The sequence below is a fragment of the Falco naumanni genome, chromosome 4 (assembly GCF_017639655.2).
Source record: "Falco naumanni isolate bFalNau1 chromosome 4, bFalNau1.pat, whole genome shotgun sequence".
Lineage (NCBI taxonomy): Eukaryota > Metazoa > Chordata > Aves > Falconiformes > Falconidae > Falco > Falco naumanni.
The window spans coordinates 37,024,231-37,051,596 of NC_054057.1; the positions used below are offsets into that span (position 1 = coordinate 37,024,231).

General features: G+C 39.2%; 1 protein-coding gene across 4 annotated transcripts in view; it reads left to right on the forward strand.

Moving 5' to 3' along the window:
* The window catches only part of CDK6 (cyclin dependent kinase 6), a 147,208-nt gene that overhangs the window by 106,307 nt on the left and 13,535 nt on the right, over positions 1-27,366 (forward strand). For all 4 annotated transcript variants that reach the window (XM_040593820.1, XM_040593816.1, XM_040593818.1 and 1 more), the window contains exons 6-7: positions 21,643-21,693; positions 25,653-25,788. In XM_040593820.1, the coding sequence (XP_040449754.1) occupies positions 21,643-21,693; positions 25,653-25,788 (187 nt within the window). The remainder of the gene's footprint in view (positions 1-21,642; positions 21,694-25,652; positions 25,789-27,366) is intronic.

Sequence of the window (27,366 nt, forward strand, 5' to 3'; positions counted from 1 at the left end):
ACTGGTGTTGATAGGATAAGAGCATGAGAATGCAGCTAAATCTGAGACATAGATGCTGGTTTGGCTTTAATACAACCTTTTATTTTTACCGTCTTACTGGGTACTTCTCTTCTTTCCCTACTCTCTTTTGTGTTCTCTTTGGAAGATTTTAAAGCTCTGTCATTTTTAAGAAATGTACTGAGTTTCCTTTGGGCTTTTTTATATCATGGAGACTTCACTGGAATGAGTTTCAAAATAAACCACTACCCAGCATCACAAAACATATCAGAATCCTGTTTATGCCAAGAAGATGTTTGACACGTTGAGTTTGCTAGAGTATAGTTTTGTGGGCTGTTACACAGTAAAGGTGCTGTAGGTTTGGACAAGTGTAGTAGAGAGGTGACCTCTGTATGAATGGTCCAGTCCATATGTTACAGGCTGCTGTGTCTCACAGAAGGCACCTCATCATATTTGAATCACTCTTAATCCAAAGCAGTTTAAGGCAAATGCAAACAAGGTATTTGTTTAGGAAATAGATCAAAAATACACAAAAGTGTATAAAGGAATTCACAGACATAAAATAATTATATAGAGAGTATATATAGTATATAGAATATATAGAGTAAATCAGAACTTTACTTGCATCTTGGCTGATTCAGCTAAACAAATGATGCTTCTCAGCTGAAGACTTTGGTCCTCCTGCAGCCTGAGGTTTGTATAAAGTCATAGCTATATCTAAAACATTTTAAAAAGGGTGCAGATTTGTAGGCTTCTGCATACGTGAATGTACAAAGCTTGTATTCTGAAACCCCTCACACAGATTCCCAAGGATCCTACTCTACTTACAGATCAACAATAAATTGCTCAGTAGCAGGTGTATGTTAAGTGTACAAAAACTGTTCTGCTTTGTGCATCTTTTTCTGTCCACGTGCACTGCTGATGAGAGCACCCCCAAATAAATCATTACTTGAAGTTTTCCTTATATGCTATATCCATTTTTTTTAAATTTCCTTTCCAATTAACTAGATGGCAGGGACTTCCACACACATTTTGATGGACTGTCGTTATCTGAGGAAAGTGTAACTGTTTGTCACAGTGACTGTTTTCTTTGTGATGTAAAAGCTATGGTGCATTAAGGAATGCAGTAAGGAAAATTGTAAGGTACGCTATGGATTGCTACCATACCACAGAACCCTTCAGAGATGCAGCTGGCAGGACTGATGGGGACCCGAGGGCATGGGGTCATCCTGTGGCACAGCAAGAAGATCAGCTGTCTTTTTTGTTAATGTTTAGGTAAAAATAAGGATTACTTATAAAAAGGTTTCACTCTGAGGCTCAGCATTTTCCTGGACAGTAGGGAAGGGCCTTGTACCTCCTACTCAGTGAACAACTCATTAAAGAGAAAGACTAAGATGGAAGAAGCATCCATTTCTGTCTGGATACATGAAACTCTTCCAGCTGGCTGAAGGACTGCAGGCAGCTCCAAAGCAGGAAGCCATGACCAGTGTTTTAGGGAAGAAGGAGCTGTCTCTCTTCTTGCTTGAATTAGATAGTATTAATTAAGGTGAAGGAGTGTGAGAGAGGACGATGACTGGAATCTGAATCTGGGTGAAATGGTCTATAGAAGAAAGCGGTGATTATCAATCTTGGACTCTTCTGAGCAGGCAGTCTTGAGAAAAAATGTCTAAATGTTTCAATGTCTAGTTCTTAGTGCATCTATACATGCCCAGTCTTCAAAACCACAATCCTGTATGATTTCAATCCTGCACAAACTAGGATGTCAATAGGTTTGTATGTGGGACTAATGAGTCAGATACATAGTTCCAGCTAGGCAAGTTTAATATAATATTGCACAAGCAACTGAGTTTGTCTCCCTTTGCAGTAAACAGAAAGCTAAAAATCATCAGAAGAGACCATTGGGTTTTGTAGCCTATGTTATATTCACAGCCCAGTTAAGCTAAAGAAGGCAAACATTTGAGAGTGGCCAGTGTTATGACTGCATGTGCAAACTTCACAAACATTACAGGTACCAATTCAAGCCCAAAACATGAAACAGTCCTCTCTCAAAAACCTTTTCCACCTCCTCAAACCAAAAGTGAAACAGTGCCCCAAGCTTCATCCAGCCGAGAGGGAAATGAAGTCCATGGACGTGGGCTTCTTACTGAGATCGTTCGTGCACCAGCTCCATGGTGTTTTTATCAGCCAGATGTTGGTAAGATCATCAGTCCCATAATGTCATAAGCCACAAGATTGGCACAAATAGCATGAGGTTATTATTTAATCATTTTTAAATATAAAATCAAGGGTTTAGTGGTTGTCTCTTTTTTCAGTTTACTCTGCCAGCTTCTGATATATGTGAGAAACTTACTTCATTACCGGCCAGCCATGCTTGAAATTTGTAGCAGCAGATAAGAAATGTGTGACTCTACTAAAATACCTGTGATGGGACAAGTTCCCTGGTAGGTACAAACAATGGACGTAGGGAAACGAGCTATAGGATATAAGTGATCTTTCAATGGTATAAATTTGTCCAGTTAGAGGAGTTACATCATTTTGAGTAGAACAGCCATGAGACCAGGACTTTTGTTGCTCTAGGTAATAAGAGTAAAAAAATAAGGTAAAAAAAGAGGTGATAAAATCAAAGCTTAGAGCCTTGTCTGGTGGTCAGGTTGTGATGCAAGCTCTGGATTTGGGACCTACAGGCTGTCTTTAATAATAAAACATTTATTATTTTTAATATATAACAGGTTTTAAAAACTACCAATATACACATATTCATGCTTAGGTACAGTATCTTATAGTATAGAGGTAACTGTCAAGCATGTTTTGCACTAAAATATAGTAAATCTATATACCCCTTTCCAAACAAGCCATAGGTTATTAGTATTTTGAAAAGGAGCTGTCAGATCCATTGCATGTACTTTTTCTGAGTCAACCCGGTGGTAGGATAGGTTTGTGGAAGGAGATGGGGCACCCAGCTGCCCCTGGATTCAACCTCTACTTGTGAGAGAAGAGCAGTCCGCTCTGCAGCTCAAGTTTCAGTTAATGTTTTGTGGGATAAATATGGTCAAGCATATGTGGAAGAAAATAGGCAAGTGTAACAGGGTGACTGTTTTTAAGCTGTCTCCAAAACCTGAAGCTGGATAGGAAAGTTTGTGAACTTCTATCACTGAATGAAAAGAATAATTCTTTTTAGCTGGATCATGTGGTAAATTTAGTCTCGGCTTCACTGAAATAATTGTTGAAATTAACCCTGACTTCAAAGGGGATTGTAACCTCTGTAGAAACAATTCAGTGCGACAGAGTGGCACAAAGAGTGGCGGAGCTAATCTCTGTTAATGTGCATAGTACAGCACTTGGTTGGAGTGATTTCTGTAAAAGACAGGTGTTGCAAACTGGCAGGGATAGAGGTGTCCCGGTTTCCATTCCTTGCACTTCTTTCAGTGATAAGCTTTCAGTTGTCCTGTCTGTGAAATCAACCTCAATAGGTAAGTCCCCAAGACTGTGAGACTTTCATTCAAAATCAGGGTTGCAATGTATGCGGATATGTGCATATGGAAGAGACGAAGAACTGTCAGCTGAAGAGCTGTGGCTGGAATTCGCAGTCTCTCCTCTGGTCTTCATGAGACTGTGTAACACAAGCAAGAATGTGTTCAAGCTAAATTTGCAAGAATTTAAGCCACACTGCTAGTGCAATTGTTGTTGTCTTCTGCTAAAATGTCACACACACACATACACAAAAAGGACGCTATGTGACTATGTGAGCCACTGCATGTATGTCCTTATCCAGAGAAGGAGGTACATACTCCCACTTGTTACCAGTGGCAACAAAGTTGTAACTGGTAACATAGCCTGCAGGTTCTTTGGTGCTTTGAATGGGATGGACAGCTTTTATCTCAGAAGAGATCTGAAGTCCAGTTCATCCCTGTCAGTTTCATTTCATGCTCATGTGGTCTGAGCTAGCTGTTCCTATAGGTGCTAATCTCTCACAGATGTAGTCTTTCAAGGTTGCAATTTGAAAAAGTTAGGTATACATCTGGCAACGTATGTTCAACAGCAGAACCAAGGTTCTCAGCTGCCTAAGCATGTTTTTCGTCTGGAGAATGTAGAGAGGACGGTGTGCTTGGAGGAAAGTGATTCACAGAAATTCTGCTATTGCAGAGAATTGCTTGGAAATTTGAGGTACTTGTCCTCTACTCCAGACATATCCTGGAGTAGTCATTCCTTGTGATGAATTGCTTTGCTGTTTAATGGTCTTGAGGAACAGACAATGAATTCATAACTTCGCGAATACATACCTTACAGGAGGATATATGTATGAAGTGACCCTCACTTCAAATTAAATAACAGTATATCATCACTTAAAAATGTTTTCCATTAATATTGTTCGATTATCCAAAGCATCGGGGAGCAGGAACATTTGTTTGAAGCCTGTAATCAACAGTAAAGTATCATATACTGGAACATTACCAGCAAAATACTACACAACTTAATATGGAGCTTGTTTTTCCAAGTACCGTACATATTCTTGCCCTAGCTCCAGTGCATCAGTGCAGGCAAAGATGTAACTGAAGACACTTCGGTTTGGACAGGACCAGAAAAGAAAGACCACATGTTCATGTAACATGCCGAAAATGAAACTGTCTTAAACTGAAATCAATGAATAAACTTGGCATGATTTAGGTAGGGTAGAAAATCATGGAAAAATCACCAGAATTTCTGTAGGGAAGGATTATATTCCTTGTCTTTTTAAAATTATCTTTATTAAGAGTTGTTCTGCACACTGTTGTGAATTGTCACCAAATTGGGGTTTTAACTTCTTGCTATGTGTGTGGGTATTGCAGTGTATTGTTCTCTCGAACACAAGAGAAAGAAAGGCAACTGACTGATAGTAGTGAAAACTTCAGTTTTGTTTTACCTTTCTGCACATATAAGAATAGTATTGTGAACAGACTCTGAGAAGACACTCTAAAGATAATAAAGAGACTTTAAAATATGAATACTGCCATGTAAGGAACTGGGAGGCATACTTCTGTGACATGGCTTTGTCTCATTTCAGATGCATTTTCATTCTTTCTCAGTTATTTTCCTGTGCCTCAACATAATGTGATTGTTTAGTCCTCACTGTTTTAAGTTGGCACTATAGCTATGCAGCAGTAAGGATATTTTTCTTTGTCTACTAGATCCTGTATTCCTCTGTACGTTAAAGTTTCTACCTTTTTTCAGCTCTTAGCTTAACCTTCCCTTTTTGTGCTCTTGTTCACACACATTTCTGTTTTCAACACATCTCTGAAATGCCTTTCAAAAGCAGAGAGAGAAGAGAGCTGTAATATATTTTCAAATCTTTATGTTGAAAAGCGAAATGGAGGGACAGAAGGGGAATCTGTGAAAGAAAAAAAAAAAGGATGTATAACTGGATATTGAGGGGGAAGGTATAATAGAACCGAGACAGTAGAGACATCTAGGCAAAAAGCGACTGGGTAAATACAGCCATGAATGCTGTTTATAAATTCAGTTATTCATATAAACTGGCAAACATCTTATGTGGTTTAAGAGAGGACTGTTCTCTTTATCATGCAGCAATTTTAAACGCAGACTTTGCAATCATATTATCTAGTGTTTTCCAGTGAACCTTAAACCAACATATCTAGTGGACCAAGAGCTCAGAAGTGTAATCATTCACTTGTCTGCTAGCTTGCAGTTGGATTCTGGTAGCAGGAAAATTAGAACAACAACTTTTCTTTTTTCCTTTTCTGTTTTGTCTTTGTTTTAACAAGCAAAGGTGGATGTTGCAGCTTAGAGCTGTGAAAGCTACATAGCTTGATTTGCAACCTTTGAACCAAAGTACTGTACAGTTCTGGCCTGAGTTTGTTTTTGCCATTTTTGGAAATTATCTTATTTTGTTACAAGAATGATTTAAGTTGCAAGTGCCATAAAAGTTCACCACAGTCCAGACCAACTGTACTGGGAGAAGGTTTGTTCCTTGGAAAGATCTTGTCAGCATTCAAAATTCTGTGCTTTGCGCTTTTTCTCCTTTATTCTTCTGCCATTCATGTGCATATGGGTGTGTGGGAGGCTGATGGTTTTTCCAAACCAGACCTAATAAAATAGGATTTTTTCTTCCTCCCCAGATAAGTAGCCAGCCTATTACAAAGATTTTTTTCAAGCATTTTTTAAGCTGAATGGACCCAAGCCACAGTTTAGCTTAGTGACCTTAGTGATCTGATGGAACAACAATGACATTTTCCTTCAAACTTAACTAACAAAGGAAGGAAGAAGACTGCACTTGTTCATGGTATTCCATTTTTTGCATAAGCAGGGTTGTTTTCTGTTGAATCTGACCTCCAAGGCAGAACTCCCTTTGGCTTTGGGCAGAGGACAAACACACATTAATGGAGAGAAGGGCAAACAGTCAGGATAATAACACTAATTATCAAGTACAAAATACATGTGAATTTCCAAGACAGCATCATCCCATTGAAAGTAAAATACCTTGTTGGATTTTAGCTCATATTTTCCCTCAAGCCTTTTCTAGCTGATATCTTTCTAAGTGTCTACAGTTGGGCTGATTGATAGCCGTTAGTCAAATCCAGTAACTGTATCAGTCTGTGGTTGGAGATGAGTGGTAAGTGGGTGCCAGGCCATTCACTTGTGGTTTTCCTCCTAGTTTCCAGCTGTGCCAGACTTTCAGTCAGAGGAATAGATCTGTTGGTAAGGGAAACCGTTGATAAACCATAGAAACCAAAAACTGTCACTGCCCATGGCAAAAAAACCAGAAGGGAACCTTGAGGCATGGGTAAGAAGACCCACAGAAATGGTGTTAGCTGACCAAGTTTAATTTAACTGTTAAGTTCAGGTGTGGGCTCATGTCAGGCCAGGCAGTGGCTGAGGGACCAGGACCAGGCGGCTCTGAGCTGGCAGCCAGCAGCTGCACACAGCTCAAGGCCAGCGGGAGCTCACAAGGAGCTCCCCTCCTGGAAAGCTTCCCATAGCTTCTTCATGTGCAGGTGGCACAGCATTAGTCTGAAATCCGCCTGAACACGTCATCCTTAAAAATATATACATTCCTTAGAGAGGTGATATTCCAGTCCGTGACAGTCTGAATTAGCCTGGCCAGAGGTCAGAGGAAAAGGCCTTGTGGCTAAGAGGAAGACCACAACATGTCAGTCACTATGTAGATATTGGTAAGCCCTTGGTATTAACATTGTAGCGTTTGTAATGGATATTTGGAAATGCAGCTGGCAGCAGAAGTGCCAGGGTTCAGAAGCTGCGGGCCAGTGGATGTGAAGGGGCACCACTTTGCTCCAGGTGTCCTCTGGAGCATCTCAAAGTCAAGTTCATTGCTGGGATAAGCCAGAGCAGCCTGAGGGCTGCTTTGATGGTATCCGCAGCTGCAGATGGCTTTCAGCAGTCACTCCACCAGCCAGCTAACAGGAGAGAAGCAGAGCAATGTTACCCATGCCTCTTCCTCACCAGCCCAGAGAGGGATAGCCAGCTGTATGCTGCCCAAAGACTTTCCTTTTGAAAGGGTCTCCTGGCTCTTTCACACAGCTTCCCTCTTCAGGAACTTGGCTGAGAGAGGCTTTGCTTTTTGCCTAGAGTTTGGCTGGGGGAAGGTCTGTGTACTTTTGTTTGACTCCTAATAGAACTAAACATTGTTTTTATTTACTTTTCTCTTTCATAAGCGAATGGCTACAAAAAGGTATTTAAACTCCAAGTGGGTGTACGGGATCCTTTCCTGGACACTGGTGCACTCTGGAGATGGGGGAGAAAGACTAGATGTTAACTGTGGCTCATGTTGCTGAGCTCCCAAGTGTGGGGTTTTTTCCAAACTGACTGTCTAGTCAGAAATTTTTATCTGGGCAGCTTTACTGAGTTTTCTGTATTTGATTGTCCAGAACAGAAATCTAATAAAAAGCTACCATTGGTTAGTCATAAAACCAGTATGTAATAGTTCAGAAGTATATAGGACAAATCTGTCTTGCATTTTTTCAACAGCTTCGCACTAGCACTTCTCCATATGTAGGTGCTCAACAAAGTTGTTAGATGTTCTTTACATCTAAAAAAAATCATCAGTCTGCATGAGAGAAGTGGAAAGCGCACCTAAAGGAACAGACAACAGCAGGAGTTTAAAAACAGCTAAGGCCAGCAGAGCAAAACGTAACAGCTTTCAGAAATACTTGTACTGTGTACCAAGTAAATAATTGGCTGGGAGAGGACAGCTCAAAAAGTCAAAGAGAAAGCAAGAGGAAGTTTGATATTTAGATTTCTGGAAAACCATTTCTGCAAGGGAACCGCAGTGCCCACAGGCACTCCCTGCCTTTGTGGAAAAGCTTACCTGTGCTGCAGCGTTCAGACCACTGCAGAGAACTTGCCAGGTACTCTGGGAATCTGTGCTTTGGCTGTAGTTGCAGATGTCGAAGACCTAGATAAAAGTCCTAATTTGGGGAGGAAGGGAGGTGGCCACAGCCTTTCCTGCATTTATGTGCTGACTGCCACAGAGTAGCACACATGGTACCCACACGTAGCTGGAGCCACCTTTGCCATCAGTCCTCCGGGTCCTGGTGTTGGCTGTGCGCTGAAAAATAGAGAAGAGACATGGCAGGATACAGCTCATACTAGTTCCTGTCCCTTCTTCCTTTGAAGCCACAGTTCACCTTGTGATATGAATGCATGTGTTGTTGCCTTGCTTCTAATTTTTGTTTGCAAAATGCCTGTGGCACTGCCATCACATTTGCTTGCATGCTCTGCTTGATCTGCTGACACGCTGGCCCTGTACAAATAAGTCCGTGTGAGACACAGCCACCATGGTACGCTGACTGTGCTAGAGATAGCCAGGATTTGACAAGTTGAGAGCTCTTGATGTCAGCATATGACATGCCTGGCTGCCTTCTTATGCTGGTGGCATGCTTCATTGTGCGGTCTATGAGGAAACAGCAGCCTGGCTATGCATGGTCAAACCATATGACTTCTTCCAGAAAGTCAAGCACAACGTGCTCTGCTTTCCTTTCATAGATGCACTGAACCCATACTGTCCGGAAGCAACTCTAAGACAGTCTCTGATGCAGTATTTCTTCTTTTAGTAAATGTTCTCCATCTTCATAACTTCTCTCCTAATGTATTCAGGCTTGTCAGTAATAAGTGCTTTTGGAATATAGATATTTGTCACACAAGAATTTCATCCAAGGCATTACTTCATTTCCACTCATTTAAAATTTCTACTGAGCTGGAGTAAATTGGCGTGAAGATTCAGTTACCATTGATTTTGAACAAGTCTGAATCAGTTACCTAAAGATAAATGACTCAATCAGCTATATCATCCAGAATTTTACCAACTATAGTGAATTATCAGACCATGTTTTATTAGATTATCTCCATGAAACAGGTTTTATTATGTCACTACAGCATACACACTGTTCTATACAGTTGAATAATTTTTAAGTGCTGTTTATATCCAAATAATTGGAGTGCAAGCTTTCAGCATCTGAAGTATACATAGCAAGAGATTTTTCAGTCATGTTCCTATCTGTAGCTGTCAAATTAAGCCTGTTTGGCAATGATGAATCATACTCTGCTGCTGTAAGACTGAAGATACTCAGTTATAACTAGATCTCATCATACCATTAACAACAAAAGAGTATATGTACAAAGTCAGAACTGTATGCTAGCTGGGCGTCCTACCCACTGAGGCACAGAAGCAGTCTTGCTTGCTTCTTTCCTGCCTTGGAATCAGTTTCGCTTTTCTGGAAAGTAATTGCAAAAGGAGAGAGAGGTATTTCTCATCTCCTAGATCTTCCAAGAGTTTGACGGTGAGGGCACTTTGCCGGAAAGTGAGAGTGGAGTTTAAAGAGGGCCCAGACTTTTTGGTTAACTCCATTTTTGGCAAACAGTCCAGCCACAACTGTATGAAAAACAAGGCATTAAATGGCTTACCACAGAAAGAAGGTTTTACTTGGTTATTCACTTACTCCAGAAGAGGACTCTGTTTTCTTAATTCTAAGCAAATCAGGTTGGTTTTTTTCAGAAATAACAGCCAACTCCATCTGTATCTTGGGGAACTCCTTGTAGTGAACAGGAAGGTGGTGAGCAACCTGGTGATGTGGAGACTGAAAAGTTCAAGAAGTGGGGTGGCTCATGGAGCTACAGGTACTCAGTTCTTCAGAGACTGAGGGTTTTTTTCCATTCTGTAAAGACAGAGTTGTATGCTATTCCCATTAAAATAGTGTCAAACGCCAACAGAGTTGTGCCACTGGCAACACAGAAGCAGGAGTATTGCTCAGTAATGGCAAAGCAGAGATAACAGCATAAAACTTTTTCCAAAAGTAATTTGGGAAGCTTCAAAACACACAAATCTGCAGCAGAAAGTGTGTTAATGCTGCAGTTGTTTAGGTGAGGGTGGCATCTGAGCAGTGTCATCTGGAAGTTCTTTTTTTTTTTTTTTTTTTTTTTTTTTTACTCTTTAATATAATAAATTAACTTACTCTTTCTTTTGGTCAGGATTCAAGTGGGGAAAAAAAAAAAAAAAAGATTTAATGTGAAATCACTAATGGCTGAACAGGATAAGTAACCAAAGAGCTCTCAATAGGTGAACTCTGATTACTATGCTCTGTCATGGGCCAGTGAATGTAAATCTCACAGATTCTCCAGCCTGAGTAACAGAGTGTATTGCACGAGACAAAGTATTGCTTAGGGCATAGTTATATCTAGTTTAACTGGCCTTTGAAAACTGTATCAATTTTCGTTCCATGGTGGCTACACATACTTTCTACCTTAAGTGCCTATCTCAAGTTTTTCTGCAGGTGTTTATTAATTCATTGTAAGCCTGAACAGCTGCTAAAAATTAAAGTATTTTCTCCACACCATCCTTCTAATCCACTTTCATGTCCTTTGACACTCAGACTGAGCAGCTGGAGGAAAAGGTTCAAGTTGAAATTTCACCTCTGATCACAAAACAGGTTACTGTTTAGTACTGAAATGTTTTCCTTGCCTTTCTTGTCTGAAGGGTTGTAATCCACTTTCACATATTTTTTTCTGACCAAGAGTGTTTTATTACAGCTGAAGGTGATGAGACATATTAGTTGCAGGGGGGCAGCAGTTCTTCTGATGTTTCAGGTTTATCTGAAAATGTAGAAAGGCTTAGTGCAACAGGTGTCATTAACACATAATATGGGAGCAACAGAAGTGATCGTAGATCAAAATGTACTCAATACCACACAGGAGCAGCTCAAGCCCAGTTGGAGAGAAAACCCAAGGATTGTCTCAGCTTGTAATGTTTTACCAGAGGACAAAAAAAATTCCCTTTTTCTTGGATTTTATTCTGTATTGAGAACTTTATGTTCTAGATTGTGTTGAACATTTTGAATCCTATGTTTCCCTTCAAATATGGAAATTTGACATCTATTAGAGCTCTCATCTGAAGTCTCAGAGAGTGCCCATGTGAAGCCTCTGTTACTTCATTATCACTTGGTCACTGTACTACTGCAAATGACAGAAAAGATTTTGACTTTCAGATTTTTTCCCCAATGCTTTTATAGCTGGGTATTTGCTTTTCTGCCTTACTAGCTGTAGAATTAAAAAAATAGTTAGACTCATAATTTAGTCAAATAGATGCACTATTTTATGTGTAATTCATAATGATGCAACTAAAGCATCATTTGTAACACTGTCCTTTCTCATTATTTTATATTACATATTTAGAGTATAAGCTTTTTTATGTATAGGGTATACTTTGGTCTATGAATATCCTTGCTTAGCATTATTGAGAAGTAAATAAAACCCTAGAAAACCTCCGAACATATAGTTGGATGTTATGTGTAGTGTATGTGTTCCTTTTACATTAACTTGTTTCTCCTTTGATATAGAAGAATCAGTGGTAGGTGCGAGTGAGTTTCCTTCAGGCAATAACTATGTCTGGGCAGACTTTCAGCTGATGCAAGAGTGACAACACTGTTACACATTTGGTTAAAAAGAGTTTATTCCAAGAGAAATCAACTTAATGGCACAAAATCTTTTCCTTTAAAGCTTTACTGGGAAAGCAATCTAATTGAAAATATGTTCAGCTTGTGGAACATGAATTGGATTTTAATTAGAGGGCCTTAGACTTGAAAAACTATTACATATCCCCTTGATTAAAACTAGTTCCAGCATTAGAGGCACTCTCAAAACACATTTTTAAAGGGTTTTTTCAGACCAGTAAATATGGTACATGTTAACTGATGAGCTGTCTCAGAGTCATCTTAGCATTGCAAGAAAAGTTGTGGAACTATAAAAAATTAATTCTTTATCTCTGAAAATTGTGATTTGAATATATTTTCACAATGAAATTTTATACAGGATAAAGGAGTATATGCTTCATGTAGAAGAATGCTTTTGGTTCGTTGGTGTAATTGATAGACTAGGGACAGACTTAAACTCCTGTTGCTTACCATGAAGGTAGGTCTTTTGCTGTGATATAGATGTTTTAAAACCACTTCTTTAAAATACAGCATTAAAAAGCACCTTCACATTCTTGATTAAAGTGTGTCATTTTAGAGTGCCATCTGCCAAATTTTTAAGTGAGGATTAAATTATGTGTTACATGAAAGGAGTAGTGAAAAACAGCTCTGGCATGCTCTGGAAGGAGGTTTTAGATCTTTTCAAGGAAAATATGGGGGGAAATGGCAAATTTGTTCATAGGCACAAACACCTGGAGGTAAGGATTTACCTGAGCTCAGCGCAGACACACACACACTGCCAGTGCACAGCATCCTGAACACTGGTTTGCACCATTCCTTATGTGAGTGAACTGGAGAGGAAGGAGCCCTCTTGGCCCTGTCCTTCCACATAGGACAGCCTTCATCTAATCCATAGTTTAATTACTGCCTTCAAACCCTAAAACCAAGTTACACGAGAAGAGCAAAGAAGTGTGGTAGTTTTAAGAGAGTGCAAGTTTAGAAAGGAGATATAAAATAGGTTCATGAGAGAGAAAAGAATACAGAAAACTAAATGATCACAAGAAGAGCGTGGCCGTATTGTATTTGTCATACCAGTAGTTCTTTCAGGATGCTATAAAAATGCAGAAGCCTGCAGTTTAGTTATATAACTAAACTTCAAACTGCCAACTGACAAGATAAATATAATTTAACTGTGTGCAGTGGTAGGGTGGATGTTTAACACACAAACGGTTAAACCATATTGCTGGTAGAACTGTCAGTACAAAAAGAGGAATGCTTCTTTTTCCACTCTGAGCAGAGAGCATACTTTTTTTTTCCTTTCCCTTTTTCCAAGGTCAGTTGTGTATGTATTTCCAGAACTTGCTTCAAATGTTGGGGCAGTTTTGTTGCTGTTATATCATGCTCCCTGAGCTGAGATAATGACTCTTAAAGTCTTGGTGAAATAAACTACAAATCTTCTGGAGAACCAAATGTCCGCAGATAAGAGAACTGTGACGTGTGTGCTGAGGGAATAAGTGAAGGACATTCAACCTATCAAGGCTCTTCCATTTCAAAAAGTAGTGCTAAATGATGAATATTGAAGCATTTTTGACCAGGAACAGATGAGATATGCCCACATGAGAGCATATTCTGCTCAAAGATAATATCTGCATTTACCTTACTTTTTGGAAAAAATATATATATATAAAAATATATATATATATGTATAAAAATGTGTGTATCCTTCTGTTGAAGTACGTTTTTTTCTTATAAGAGGTTGTGAAACCAGATCTCACTTGGCTTGATCCTGGGATCATTGATGTCTGTGATAAAGCTCCCTTTTGCCCGTGGTGGGGGGCAAGGCCTATCATTCTGTTCCAAGGCCATCTGGGACCTTGAAACACAATGCTTACATAAAAGGTCTCAAGCAAATGTTAAGCATCCAGAAAAAGTAATTTCTTTGCCCAGTTCTTAAGGGAGCTTTGACAATGCTTACATTTTCTCTCGTTTATGTGCTTTCTCTTGCTTTTTGCTGTATTTTTAATCAACAACTGAATCTACACAGTAGACTGGCCATGCTTTGGTCATAAAGCTGTACACACAGTGCCTCTCTTTGGTTTCCCTTTTACTAGCATTTCTCTTTCTATTATGCATGCAAATGGAACATGCATATCCATCTGCAAATTTCTTGTAATTTGTCCACTTTACAAGTCTGGCTTTTCCCAGGCTGCCAACCTGTATATTAAAAGCCCTCAGAAAGTCCCAACATCTCCACATAATACGATCATTTGTAGCAAAGCAGTGCAGACTTCCCATGATGAAAACCCACACAAGGAAACATTAATCCGATGAGCAATTTTAACCCCAAAGTGGATTGCCAAAACTAAGCCTAACTTTTTTAGTGTGTTCTTTCTCACTATTAATATTCTTTTCTACTTTACCTCCTCTTGCACACCAGTGGCTTGCAGCTTCCAACCACATTTCTAGCAGCTTTGGGCCTGTACATGAACAGTGTCCTGTACCAGTTGGGTCTTTCCCTTGTTGGCTTGCATCTATACACAGCTTAGAAAGCTCCTTGCTTTCTCAGTTCAGGCAGAAATCCTGTACGTTTCCTAGAAAATAGACTGTATGTGCATTTGAGGGTCAGAATATTATCTTTAGTTTTAGAATTCATTTACTTCACTTTAAATAGCAACAGGGAGCAAATTCAACACACTGCAGCACTGGAAGTTTGCCATAGTTTTTCAGAAACTTCCTGTTTTCTTTTATCCGTGTCTGTCTACTGGGTGACATGAGAAACTCCAGAGAAAATAATAATTATTGCAATTCTTTTGATCCATTAGACCTGATTCTAATAATAGTTTAATACTGACATAGGTCAAATGATGTTAGAGATGTTATATGTGATTGTGGTACTATCGTACTTGAAGAATGATAGATTTGGAGTAAAAAACCTGGGCTAAATTAAAGACTAAAATGAGAAACTCAAGATGGCTGATCTGTTTTCTGTCAGATTTTAGCTGAAGAGTATTTCCACAGTTGTAATATTTATCTAAGTAATCTTTCTTCTTCTATGTAGGAGAAGTTTCTTAAGATTTGAGCAATTTGTGATCAAGTATAATAAGCTCTACATGAAGTAACTTCTTCCTATGCTGTGTCTGGCACGCACCCACACAAAGACATTATTAAAGGGAGAGGGAGAAGTACAAAAAAAAGTTACATTTAAAATGAGAACTCTGAATTGCACAACAGCTGAGGCAAGTCACTTGTGACTGGAAGTAGGTAACTGTCCAGAGCATGCAATGTTGTCAGCCGCAGCCTGCTGTCAAAGTAAAGTTTTATACCGTACAATATTCATTTTACCTATGAGAAAGGCCAACTATCTTCATCTTTAAACAGTGATACCTATTTTTTTCCTTTTATCTTGCCTTAGTTTCTCTTTTCATGTTTGCAGTGCAGACTTGTCCAGGGGATCTGTCAAAGAGAAACAGTGGTGGGAACAAGACTGAGGAATCAGCTCAGAAGTAGTCCCTCTGAATAAAGGTTTCCACAGGGCAGTCCAGATTGTATTATTTCTAGTCATCTTGTAATTCTAGTTTTAGGTCTTACTTGGTTTTAATTCTAAAAATGAAAATGTTTTCTTCATAACAACTAACTAAGAATCTGACAAAATTATTTGCCAGCTTTTCACATTTTGTATATGAAAAGAAAAAAAACCCATTGTTTAAATATATTTTTGACTATGTAGCTTGGCAGGTTTCCCATGGCATGATGCAGGACTCCTTGGCAAATATTTCTTGGCTTTAGCTTTTTTGGTTTCTTCACCATCACCTTGTTGCTCTTATACACAGAGATATACAAACTTGGACCTAATTACTACAGCCTTACCAACTTCCTTGTACCACTTCGATGAACTGCTGCTACATTCTTTCCCTTTACACTTTCCTTTCCACTATGTCAGATTATATGTCATGGAGTTTCTCTTTCAACACCGCCCCCATCTTGTCTAATGCCTTCAAAGCAGCAGCTATCTGTTCTGAAGTTGCTGCTTTTCTTCCCAACACCTCTCTTTGCCATCTCTTCAACCAGACTAAGTCCCACATGCTCAAAAAGCAAGTTGTACCTTTCCCACCCACTCTTTTAATTTTTGGGGAATTTTTGTATGACTTCATTGGATTGCCAATATACACACTTTTCACCAAGAATATTGTCAATAAGCAAGAGTAGTAACTTGTAAGAGTAATTTCCTTGTAATAACAAGAGAGGGATGGGATTCCCAGCTGCTGTTGTTACCACTTTCAGCAAATTGGACTAGAAGAAGGAATCCAGATAGTTATTCTGGAACTTAGTTCTTACATATCTGGAAAGATACAAGGCTTGTCTAGCCTCGGAGGCATTCATATCGGTAACTCTAGAATTGTCATGATAGCTCTGTAATATGTTTTGGTTAGAAAGAGAATTTATGGACTTTTTTTTCCTCTTCAGTACTTTTTTTTCTTCACATGACCTTTCTTCCATGTATCCATTTTACCTGTAGTTTAATAATTCAATGTCAGAAAATTAAAGAGAGTTTCTATTCAAAATGTCAACCACTATCAAAAACCCTGCAGAAATCTTTTCCTGTGCCTCAATGCATGTGGTTTTATTAGACTATTTTTTCCTCTTCCATCAGCACTGCAGTATAGACTAGTGCAGTGCTTATCAATATCTTTAATTCCAATCTTGAAAATTCTGACTTATTTTATGAGAAGTTACAGACCTTCTTTGCTTTGTAGACCAAAGGCCAAAAGTAAAGTCTAGAAGTAATGTGTCCAGTTTACAGTTAAACCTCATGTATCTCCTGGGTGTCATTGCATTGTCATTGTATACAATACTTTTAGAATTGCTTTGGCATGTCTGTGGGGTTGCATCAGGGAGAATTTTTTCATGGAGACTTGCTTAGCAAATGTTTATGTCTCAGTTTTTACTGAGTAGCACAGATATGAAACAGTGTCTATAAAATAAAGTACCCAACCTTTCAGACACCAATATCCAGTTCAGATAGATAGATAGAATATTCAGTGAAGGTGAAACTCAGCATGAAACAACAACGTGAGCTGGGTATATTCCTCTGGGGGGAGGGACAAGAGAAAAGAGACTAAAGTTGGTGAATGGTGAACTCTAATTTGTTCAGCTACATATGAGAGCCTTTTGGCCAGAAGATTAGTGGTGCAAGTCCTTCTAAACTACAAGCAGATGGTAACTTCTTCAGAATTTGTGAGGTTTTACATTGCAACCTTATGTCATGATCTGTATTTTTACTTCTGTATTATCCCAGAATGTTTGAGGTTGGAAGGGACCTCTGGAGATTATCTGGTCCAACCCTACCCCTGCTCAAGCAGTACCACCTAGAACTGGTTGCCCAGGACCATGTCCAGATGGTTTTTTAATATCTCCAAGGTGGGAGGCTCCACAACCTCTTTGGGCAACCTGTGCCGGTGCTCAGTTACCCTCACAGTAAAAAAATGTTTCCTTACATTCAGAGGGAACTTTCCATGTTTCCATTTGTGCCCATTGCCTCTTGTCCTGTCAGCAGGCACCACTGAAAGGAGCCCAGCTCTACCTTTTTTGCATTCAGGTATTTATATTAAGTTAATTGATATAATCTATTTTAAGAAGATGCCCGCTGAGCCTTCTCTTCTCTAGGGTAAATAGTCCCAACTCTGTCAGCCTTTCCTCACATGTCAGATGCTCCAGTCCCTTAATCATCTTCATGGCGCTTTGCTGGTGTGTCTCCAGTATGTCCATGTCTCTCTTGTATTGGGCAACTCAGACCTGGACCCAGAACTCCAGGTGTGGCCTCACCAGTGCTGTGCAGAGGGGAAGGATCACCTCCCTCAACCTGCTGGTAACACTGTTCCTCATGCAGCCCAGGAGTTATATGCATCTTTGTGTTGGACTGCCATAGAAAAAAGTTGATAGATTCGTCTTGTGAAAATAGTCACAATGCAGATACATATCAATTTAATTGTGCAGCTGCACATTTTGTTCCTCAGGAGCTAAGGTACATGCTTGCTGACTCAGTAGGAGTTTACTTGAGCAGGACTGGGTAGTAATATGATGTCTCCAGCTCATTTTCATATCTGTAGGCTAAGGACATTCTTGTCCTGTATTAGGCATGAAAGGGGTCTTCCTCCATTCAGTGGGCACCATCCCAGAGGCAGTGGATAATGGTCTCACTCTGAGGCCTGGAGAAGGAGTGGTGAAACAAGATGGACACCTGTAGATTCCCTGTAACATTCCCCTCCTTCCCTCTCCCTAAAAAATCAAAGAGGCGACAACCAACAAAAATAGGAATTTATGGAGACACAACAACATCTGAGGCTTCCTGAACAAATAGGGAAAATAAATGCCTTGGGTGCACTGTAAGTCTTTTCATCCCATTTTCTTCCCTACTCAAGTGTGTGTTTTGTAACAGCAATGGTTTTGGAGCCCTCAGACCATGGATTGTTTAGCAAGCAAATTCAGGGAAGATTGAGATGATCCAGGAACCACACAAAAGGCAAGCGTATCCCTATGGATAGACCTTTTCCCTATTGGAATATCCCTTTTTCCTGAGACACACGTACACACAGATTTTAGGAGTTCTTTGAAGTCAGAGGACAGACTCCTGTATTCTGCAACAGAAGACAAACCCAGCTCCCTGCCTTTCCCGAGGAAAAAAGAAGGAATTGTACAAAATCAGACTTTCAGAATTTAACCAGTCTGACCCAGAATATCATCACAGAGAGGAGAACATATTCCTAAGTAAGGACTTCTGGATTGAGCTTGCATAAATAAACCTCAGGGAGTGAGTGGGGGAACAAGTCAAGTAAAAGATACCAAGAACAAAGGTGAAATTTTACGTTTCTGTGACTGCTGAGTATGCTCCCAGTTCAGTAGCATTGGGATACCTGATGACCACCTTTGAGAACAGAACTAAAAAAAAATCGGCTTGAGGTGAAAGTTTCTAGTGCACTGGACTTGCAGTGCTGACAAGATATTACTAAAGAGTAAATAGTGCCAAAATGTGAGACAAGATCTTCATATAGCTGCTGATTAAGTGGATCTACTTCCCCAATCATCCGTCCAATATTCCAATTGAACCTCCAGCCAAAATTCATGAGGCAAATTTCATTACATTAGTGGTGCCTAACCTGAAGTTGGCATTGTGTTGTAGTCATGATGGTGGGATGGATAGGAGGCTGAAAGATGAATTAATAACACTTCATTATGATGGAATATCAAAGTATGTTGGAAGTTCACCTTGTGTTATATAATTATATATTCAAAAGAATTTAAATTCTTGTTTCAGCTTAGTGAATCTGAGACAGCAGCAATGATGGGAAAAACCTCCCTTAAAAATCCCAAGAATCATACTTGTTTTGGCATGACACTGCCTAAGGTGATTTGCGAACAAGGCTGACTTTGCCAAGCTTTCACATTAACACAAGGTTCAGCATACATTTTAAAACATTAAATCAGCTTTCCGTTTGCATGGATAGTATTCTTTGATTGTGTAGATTTTGTTAGTTTGAAGGGCACAATATTCTAATGCTGGAGCCAAAATTAAACGCTCCGAGTAACTGTATGTTAATAATGTTAAACAGCCATTCAAATAAATGTCAGACTTTGTCATATTGTCTGACTTTGGAAGATATGGACTGTGTCTGCTGCCACAAACAATACTAGCATTTTAGCTACTGACCATTTTGAAAATAAGGCCCAAAACTTACAGCAGAAGTAGATGCTCCTCTCTGAGTGAAGTTAAGCTCTGGGTTTTTTTGTAGAAGCCAGTAATGCTGGCTTAAAAAAATACAAAAACCTCTAAGTATGAGTTGAAACAGTCTTGTCAAAGAGGCTGCAATTAGTAAATGTCTTGTATGTCTGGGAAGCAGTGCATACCATTATTTATGATTTATTCAGAATCAAAGTAAATAAAGCTCTTTATGGACAAGTAACAGGCTACCGCATTTTACCTCATCAGTTTCAATCTGATGATCTATAGTCTCAAATCAGACTTGATGAAATCATTCTCTCAATGCCCCTGCACAGTGTGAGCTGATTCAACATGACCTGAATGGCAGCAAACATGAAGGAGACAAAATGCATGTTTAGTTCATCAAAGATAGTCAGCATATCTTCCGGTTATTGCTGTATTCTTTTTCTTGGTGGCACAGATTTCTGCAGAGATTCTTATGTCTAACTGAGAAATATCACAGTGCCCTGAGTCTACTTACTGTATTTGGTGTGGACCTGCAACAGTGACATGAAGCTCTGTTGTTTGTATGAGACTGCCAAGATGTAAAGCAGCATTTCTCAGAATTAAATCGTGGTTAGCGAAAGGAGATCCAGATCCTATACCTGCTCCTGTGTATGGGCAACGAGAAGGGAAAGACTATAGCTGAGTACTCCTTGTTCTCCAAGTATAGATGGGAGAGGTCTTCTACGAAGAGCAACAGTGAAATGATGTCTTTGGCTATCACCGTTGTTAAGGACCTGTATCAGATGGAAGAAAAGGAGTATGCAGAGAGAAGCAAACTGACATTTCTTCATAACCAACAGCTACCAATGAAAACATGGGAATATGCATTGTTAAGTCGCCAGGTCTCAGTTGAACAGTTCTGGAAAATGTAACCATAAGTTTACAGCATGCACTATACTCCCAAGAGCTGTGGTGCAGGTGAGAGGGGCAGCCTGGCTATTGGTCAAACGAAGTTAGTATCTCAGTTTGCAATATGTCTGAATTGCATTTCTTGGAGCAATTTACCATTTGTTGAACCAAAATGCTGCGCAGCATCTGGGGCCTGATCTTCACAGGTGCCCTCATTCTTGGCTGGATCCTTAATGATCCATCAGTAATCTGTTGGAATGCCTTGGGAGTTTAAACACAAAATTGCACTTTTGATCACACCTTACTGAATTCAACACAAAGATGTCAATACAGCTATACAGCCATACACATTGGAATTTCATATTTTACTTAGGCACTATGGGGTAATAGCATTTTATAAATGATGAGTGAAAACATTATAAATTGCACTTTGAAAAGAAGTGTGTACCACTCTCTGAAAGCATTTTTAGTCACTGTTTTGTCTGAAAGCCTTTGGACATTCAGCCTATTAATTTGTTTCTTTCCCAAACATATCTTTATTTATGCAGCAGAAGTATTCCTCTCCTCCAAGGTAAATTCTGTACCGTTTCACACCCCATTCTTTACAGACCTTCATAAATCCATTGTCATTTATTTGGCCCCTTAAACCTAGGAGAACATTTCCAATATACAATATACAAGAAATTTGATTTTGAATTTATATCCATAATAATTCATCTCTAATTTTAATGTTTTAATGAATTGCATGACATTCACTCCAGTGTTGTCCCTCTAAACAGCAATTTAAGTATGTTCTTTATAGTGAAAACTATTTTGTTAATTATGTGATTCATAGGATAGTATTAGCTGAGAGAAAGTTATTTCATTCATGTTAAAGGATGGAATTACATTTTTTCAAAAGTAGCATATTCCAAAATGTTTCTCATCTGTCCCCTTTTTTATCAGTTTTAGTAGAAACTTGAAAGGTACACTCACAGAATGGATAAAACATGGAGGCAGAAGTAAGGTCTGAAGAAAACCAACATGTTTTCACCCTACGTTGGCACTTGTCAATTACAAACATAAATTGACATTAATTAAAGCAAGTCACATCCTAAAAATATTTCTTTATTCTTTCAGACCGCTCTTCCGTGGAAATTCAGACGTTGATCAGCTAGGAAAAATCTTTGAGTAAGTAATAACTAGTTGCATTATGTCAATATCTGTTTAAACTTTGTAACACTGTGAGGTTTCTTTGCCATGTTTTTATGCAATAATGGGACTAGAACAAAGTATTCCTAGAACATATTTCCTATAGCTACTGTACGCAACATGATATTTCCGTTTATTCTGTGTCAGAGTGGGAGGAGGAAGCAACACGGAATATAGTTCTGCAGAACTAACAGCCATCATCAGGAAGTTATGAGGGACTTCTGTTTCGGGCTTTTTAAATATCTTAAACACATTGTGCATGTACCATTCATGCATATCCTAAACAGTTACATCCAAGAGATTCTCTTCACATAAAAAAACGCAGAGGTTTTTATTTTTCAGTACACTCTTTGTGTATTTCAGCAAACAACATTAGAATACTTTAAAATTGTTATTAAACTGAAATCTCTGAGATTATTACCAACAGCTTCTTTGCAGAAAATACTTCTGTACATAAGAAGATATTTGAGCTTTTAAAATATAGTATGTAGCCTGTTAACAGTTCATATTTGGGTCAGAAAGGTAACTATGAGAACAGAAGGAATATCAGCATTTTAACATGTGCTTTGCCAGAGATGAACTAATTGGCTGTATTTTAAAACCATTTTACAATTCTAGGAGTTTGTGATTTTCCTCTTTAGATATAACAAATAGGTTGAGGAGGTGGGGAGGCTCTAGACACTCAGAGGTAGAAAATTCTCTTCCAAAATATGTTCTTAGTTAAAAAACAAGAAAATAAGTTATCAATATTACTGAAATGATAAGTAGGATTATATCACTTTTGCTTGTAAAAGCTCTTCAGAGCAAGGAATGTTCCTGAATTTATAAGAACCATGTAAATTTAAGATCTGATGTACACATATCATGTAGTTAGGAAATCAAAGCCACATAGGGCTGGTCCCGCTCCAGAGAATCAATGCCCATTCACCCCTCCACCTCTGTCTTCCCTTTTTGTATGGAGGAACTGCAGGGATCGAGAGATCTAGATGAAAAAAGAAATACATGGTGGGGCAGGAGTTGGGGGGCGGGGAAGGCTGAAGTGTTATTCCCTTGAAGGCATTCCAAAGAGAAAATAATAACATTTCTGAGGAGAAGAACTTAAACAGAAAAAATAATTAATTTCTCTGTTTAACCATTTTTCCAGTTCTCAAATCATAACAGATCTGTTTCTAAGCATTTCCATTATTTAATATGAGGTTCCTAAATTGCAGGTCTTGGTTTCACACAGTTGACTTCCCTTTCCTGCATACCATACCAGTGTATGTGACTCACTTGCGTGGGTAATTTGTCATGCGCTGAATAGCTCTTCCTGCCCAATCCAGAAAAATCAGTCCTTGAAGTTTACTTTTTCTTCTGCCAGAGCTACTCCTTTAGTCCTACAATATTCTGCTGTATTAACTGAAGGCAGTTTTGATACATACAACGTATTTTATCGTTTAAAAAGACATAGCTGAGATTTTTTTAAGGATTTTGATTTGTTTATGACATTTAAGGGGAAAAATCAAAATTAACTGGGCTAGGATTAAATGCATAGCTGCTAGCGGCAGCCTCTGATGGGGATCTTTCCATCCCTAGGGGCCATGATTACCTGTGCAGAAAAGTATTCATCGAGAAGAGAAAATGCCATGCTAATTTTAGAAGAATTTCTAAACATCTACTTAAAGAGAAAGTTTGAGTTTTCTTCTTTTGTGCAGTTCTCCTTAAATAGTTCAAAAGTTTATTTCTTGGGTTCTGAGGGGTGGTGGTCGGGGGCAGGGGGGTGTATGCTAAATAGCATTTATTTTTTGTTTTCACAGCTGGAGAACACCCTACAGTTAGGCATAGCTCTTCTTGTAGGAGGATCGTTTCTTTCTACAGTAGTGACTCATTCTGCAGACTAATTTGGACAGAAAGTAGTTTTGGGATTTTCCTGCCATCTGGACTGATGCATTCTTTCAGATAGTGGGGCTGTGGTCTACATTTGCTTTACATGTGCATTCTGTCTTGTGTCAGGTAAAATTCCGCCACATTTGAGGGTAAATCCCTCAGAGGTGGCCCAAAACATTTTCTGCTTTTCCAGGACACCAACAGCATGTGGGATAGCCTCATAGATTTCAGGCTAAATGCTGCAATGGTTTGAGCAGACTTGTCTCCCATTGTGATCAATGGGAGTGGAAAGTACTTGGCATTTCTCAAGACCAAGCCCGAGCCTTTGGCAGGAGGTGAAATTCATCCAAGATACTCCCAAACTTAGTCACTGAAATGGTAGTGCTACCAGAATGAGGGCATCTACTCAGACATTCATTATTAAGAGTTTTGAATGTGTAACTAAAAATGTTTCTCCTTTCCACTCTTGGTTTTGTCCACCCTATCTGTCTGACAGCCTGCCTCCTTGTTTCTTTTTGTTGGCTTTGCCTGTGCCTGTGCTTACTTTGCCCTGTTCATGCTCTCTCATGCAAATGTGAAAAAAAACCTGGGACTAACCAAACACGTTTGAATGGCAGGTTAAACTTCATTGTTAAAACATTTAACTATCCCATCTTCCTATGATGCTGTTTGTATTATATTTAATGCGGGCCCAGATCCTCAAACAGGTAATCACGTGCCTTTAACCACTGCGGCCAAGGGAGCTGCCCCATGCCCTCACCGTACCTGTGGTGATGAAAGTCAAACTCAATTTTTTATACAGTCTTAACTTACCATTTCCCAAGAGCGGTGATATCTTCAGATACAGTAAAATTAAACTGTCCTGACTTTTTAATTGCTTTGCCCTTCAAGCTGTGCTCTTGTTTTAAGGGCATATTAATTTTTGGAGGTATTTTAGGTGAGCCAAATTACAATCTGAAGTCCATGTAGGTAGATGTTGAGTAATTCCATTAAGTTCACTGAAGTAACCCATGATTTACACCCAAGTGTCCGGCCCGTGGCCTCACCTGGTCTTGCTACCAGCCTCAGTACGAAGAAAGGTCAATGCTGCTCCCTAGTGGCCTTGGGCTTAGCGCAGACCCAAATAGTCAGGGACGGTTTTTCATGTTCCTTCTTGTCTTACCCTGTCAGCGTTTCCATTAAAAATCTTGGATTTTACAGGCTGAAAAAATGGATTTCTCCCTGAAACCTGACAATTAATGTAGGGCTTTTCCCAGAACGGCCTTCAGAAACTGGCGTTTCAACCCCACAAATATTAGCATCTGACCAAAACACAAGATATGTGACATGATCCATCATTGCAGGTTTACCTACTATGTCATTTATTTGGGTTTTAAACCTTAGCACGATTATTTAGTAAGTAAATTCTTCTAGAATTTAAAGAATAAAGAAATAAATTATAAAAAGAAATCAAAATATTCTATTAAAGGATAGAGAAAAACTAAAATACAATTGAAAGTAAAACCATAAAGACACTCAGTCCTGTGCCACTTCTGAATTGAACTTTAAAACCTGCATTGTGAAGCAAATAAATTGTTTAAATTTGGGCAACAATTACTGCACATAGCTTTGAAGCATGATGAAACATCCCTTTTATTGCCTTACCCTCATCTTGACCCACACTCTTTTCTCAGTCCCTATTCTTGTGAATAAAGATCCTTGCATGCAATTCCCCTTTGAAACTTACTGCTTTTAATCATCCTGGAGTGACATATGTTGCACCATCCAGTCAAGAGCTGAGCAACTTTCTTCCAAAGCACTCAGCCCTTTTTCAACAAAAAGACTCAGAAAACTGAGACCTAGGCCAGAAAATTGTGCTGGCCACAGAATGATTTCTACCAAGCACACTGAGAACCTATACTCATCAGCCTTTGTTCACAAAGATCAGTGCACTACTGCACAGTTAATCTCATTTAAACAAAAAGACCTATAAACTCAGTATATTCAATTCAGTATATGCCACTCAGTATATTCAATATGGAGGGGAGACTGCGTAAATGTTCAGACCTAATGTTATGGTTTTCCTTCTGCAGTGTAATTGGACTCCCAGAAGAAGAGGACTGGCCTAATGACATTGCCCTTCCAAGAAATGCTTTCACTTCCAGACCTGCACAACCTATTGAAAAATTTGTACCAGATATTGACGAACTGGGCAAAGACTTGCTTCTTGTGAGTTTCTGTTTGTTGTTCTCCAAGCTGCATGACTGATAGTTACCGCTGTACATGCAGCATGCCAAGAAACATTTATGTTTCCATTTAATGGAGTTATTAAAAGCTCAAAAGTAGGTAGACAGATTCATGTAAATGTGTGAAACATCAGCACAAAGACACCACCTTTGGCTTCAGAGCTGAGAACAGAGACTAGGAAACTGTCAGAGAAGTACCTGTTTGACCTGTCTGTAGACCTTAGGCTTAGATCCTCACTGCTGTGCCACTGACTTAGCCATTCTTATAGTATAAGCCTGACATGAGTTCAAAAACTGATCTACCATTTTTCATTATGTAGTCGACCCAGTGCAAAGCAGAAAATAGGCTGTAGAGGCAGATTACATCTGAATACTGAAAACTTGAGATTTGGAATCCAGCAATTGTTGCCTCTTACAAATGGCAGGATTGAACAGAAGCAAACATTGTGCTGGTACAATTGGTAACACTGAATTAAATTAAATTATTTCAGTCATTTTTATAGATATGCTATAAACCCCAGCCCTAAAGTTCAGTCTTGGAATAGAATATAGGGAATGGCCTTGCCTCAGTTTGCCTTTTGCCATGCTTGTTCAAGTCTAGCTAAATTTGTTCTCTGGAAGCCTTTAAAAGACCTTGGGTCACATGGGCTCAGCAGAGTGGACTCAGTGCAATTGGTGAAAGACTTGCTGCATCCCTTCAGGAACTGCTATCTCTGGCCAATGTTATCTCTACAGAACAGCAGATCATCCACAATTGTCCTTATGACTGCAGCTCACAGCTGTGGTAAGCTGGACTACATCTGAACACTTGAAAGGACAGGGAAGGAATGCATCTGTTGTGCTTGCAAGCAGCCTGGAAGTGGAAGCTACATGTGGGACAAGAATTAGATTCTGGGAACAACAAGGAATAAAATATGGCAGAGAGTTCAGTGAGTGTCAGGCATGATGGGAAGGAGGAAGAAGACAAATATCCATACCTAGAAGGTGAGGTGGGAAGGGAAGCTGTTCCTGTTAGGTGAAGAGATGAGGACTGGGAGCCACAGATAAAAGGCGAGAGTAGAACTGGAAGTCACTGAATTAAGTTTCAGAAGTTAAAGGATAGAAATTCTTATACAAGAAAAGAAGGTGGGAGTAGGGAGTGGTTAGACAAGGATAGTAGGAAGAATATTATTTGGAGATTAAAGGAGATGAGAAGAACAAAGTGTAAAATACAAGGCTATGGGAGAGATTTCAGTGCTGACTGGACAAAGGCTGGGATAAGGATCTGGAAAGAAAGCAAGCAAAATACAACTAGAAGAGGGAGAAACTGAATGCAAAACATTAGCATACAAAGGCTATAGTCAGAGACCCAACACCTATAGAAATGCTGAGCCTAGGAATGAACATATACTTTATGATGCTGTCCATATTTGTATAACCACAAAAGAACAGCGCATTGAACGCTAAGGGGATTCACAAGTTTTTTGTTGATAGTTCCTCTCTGGAATCTGTTAGACACATGTCCTGTGCATGTGAATTCAGCAAAACCTGAATTCTGGGATTTCCTAAACTATGAATACTT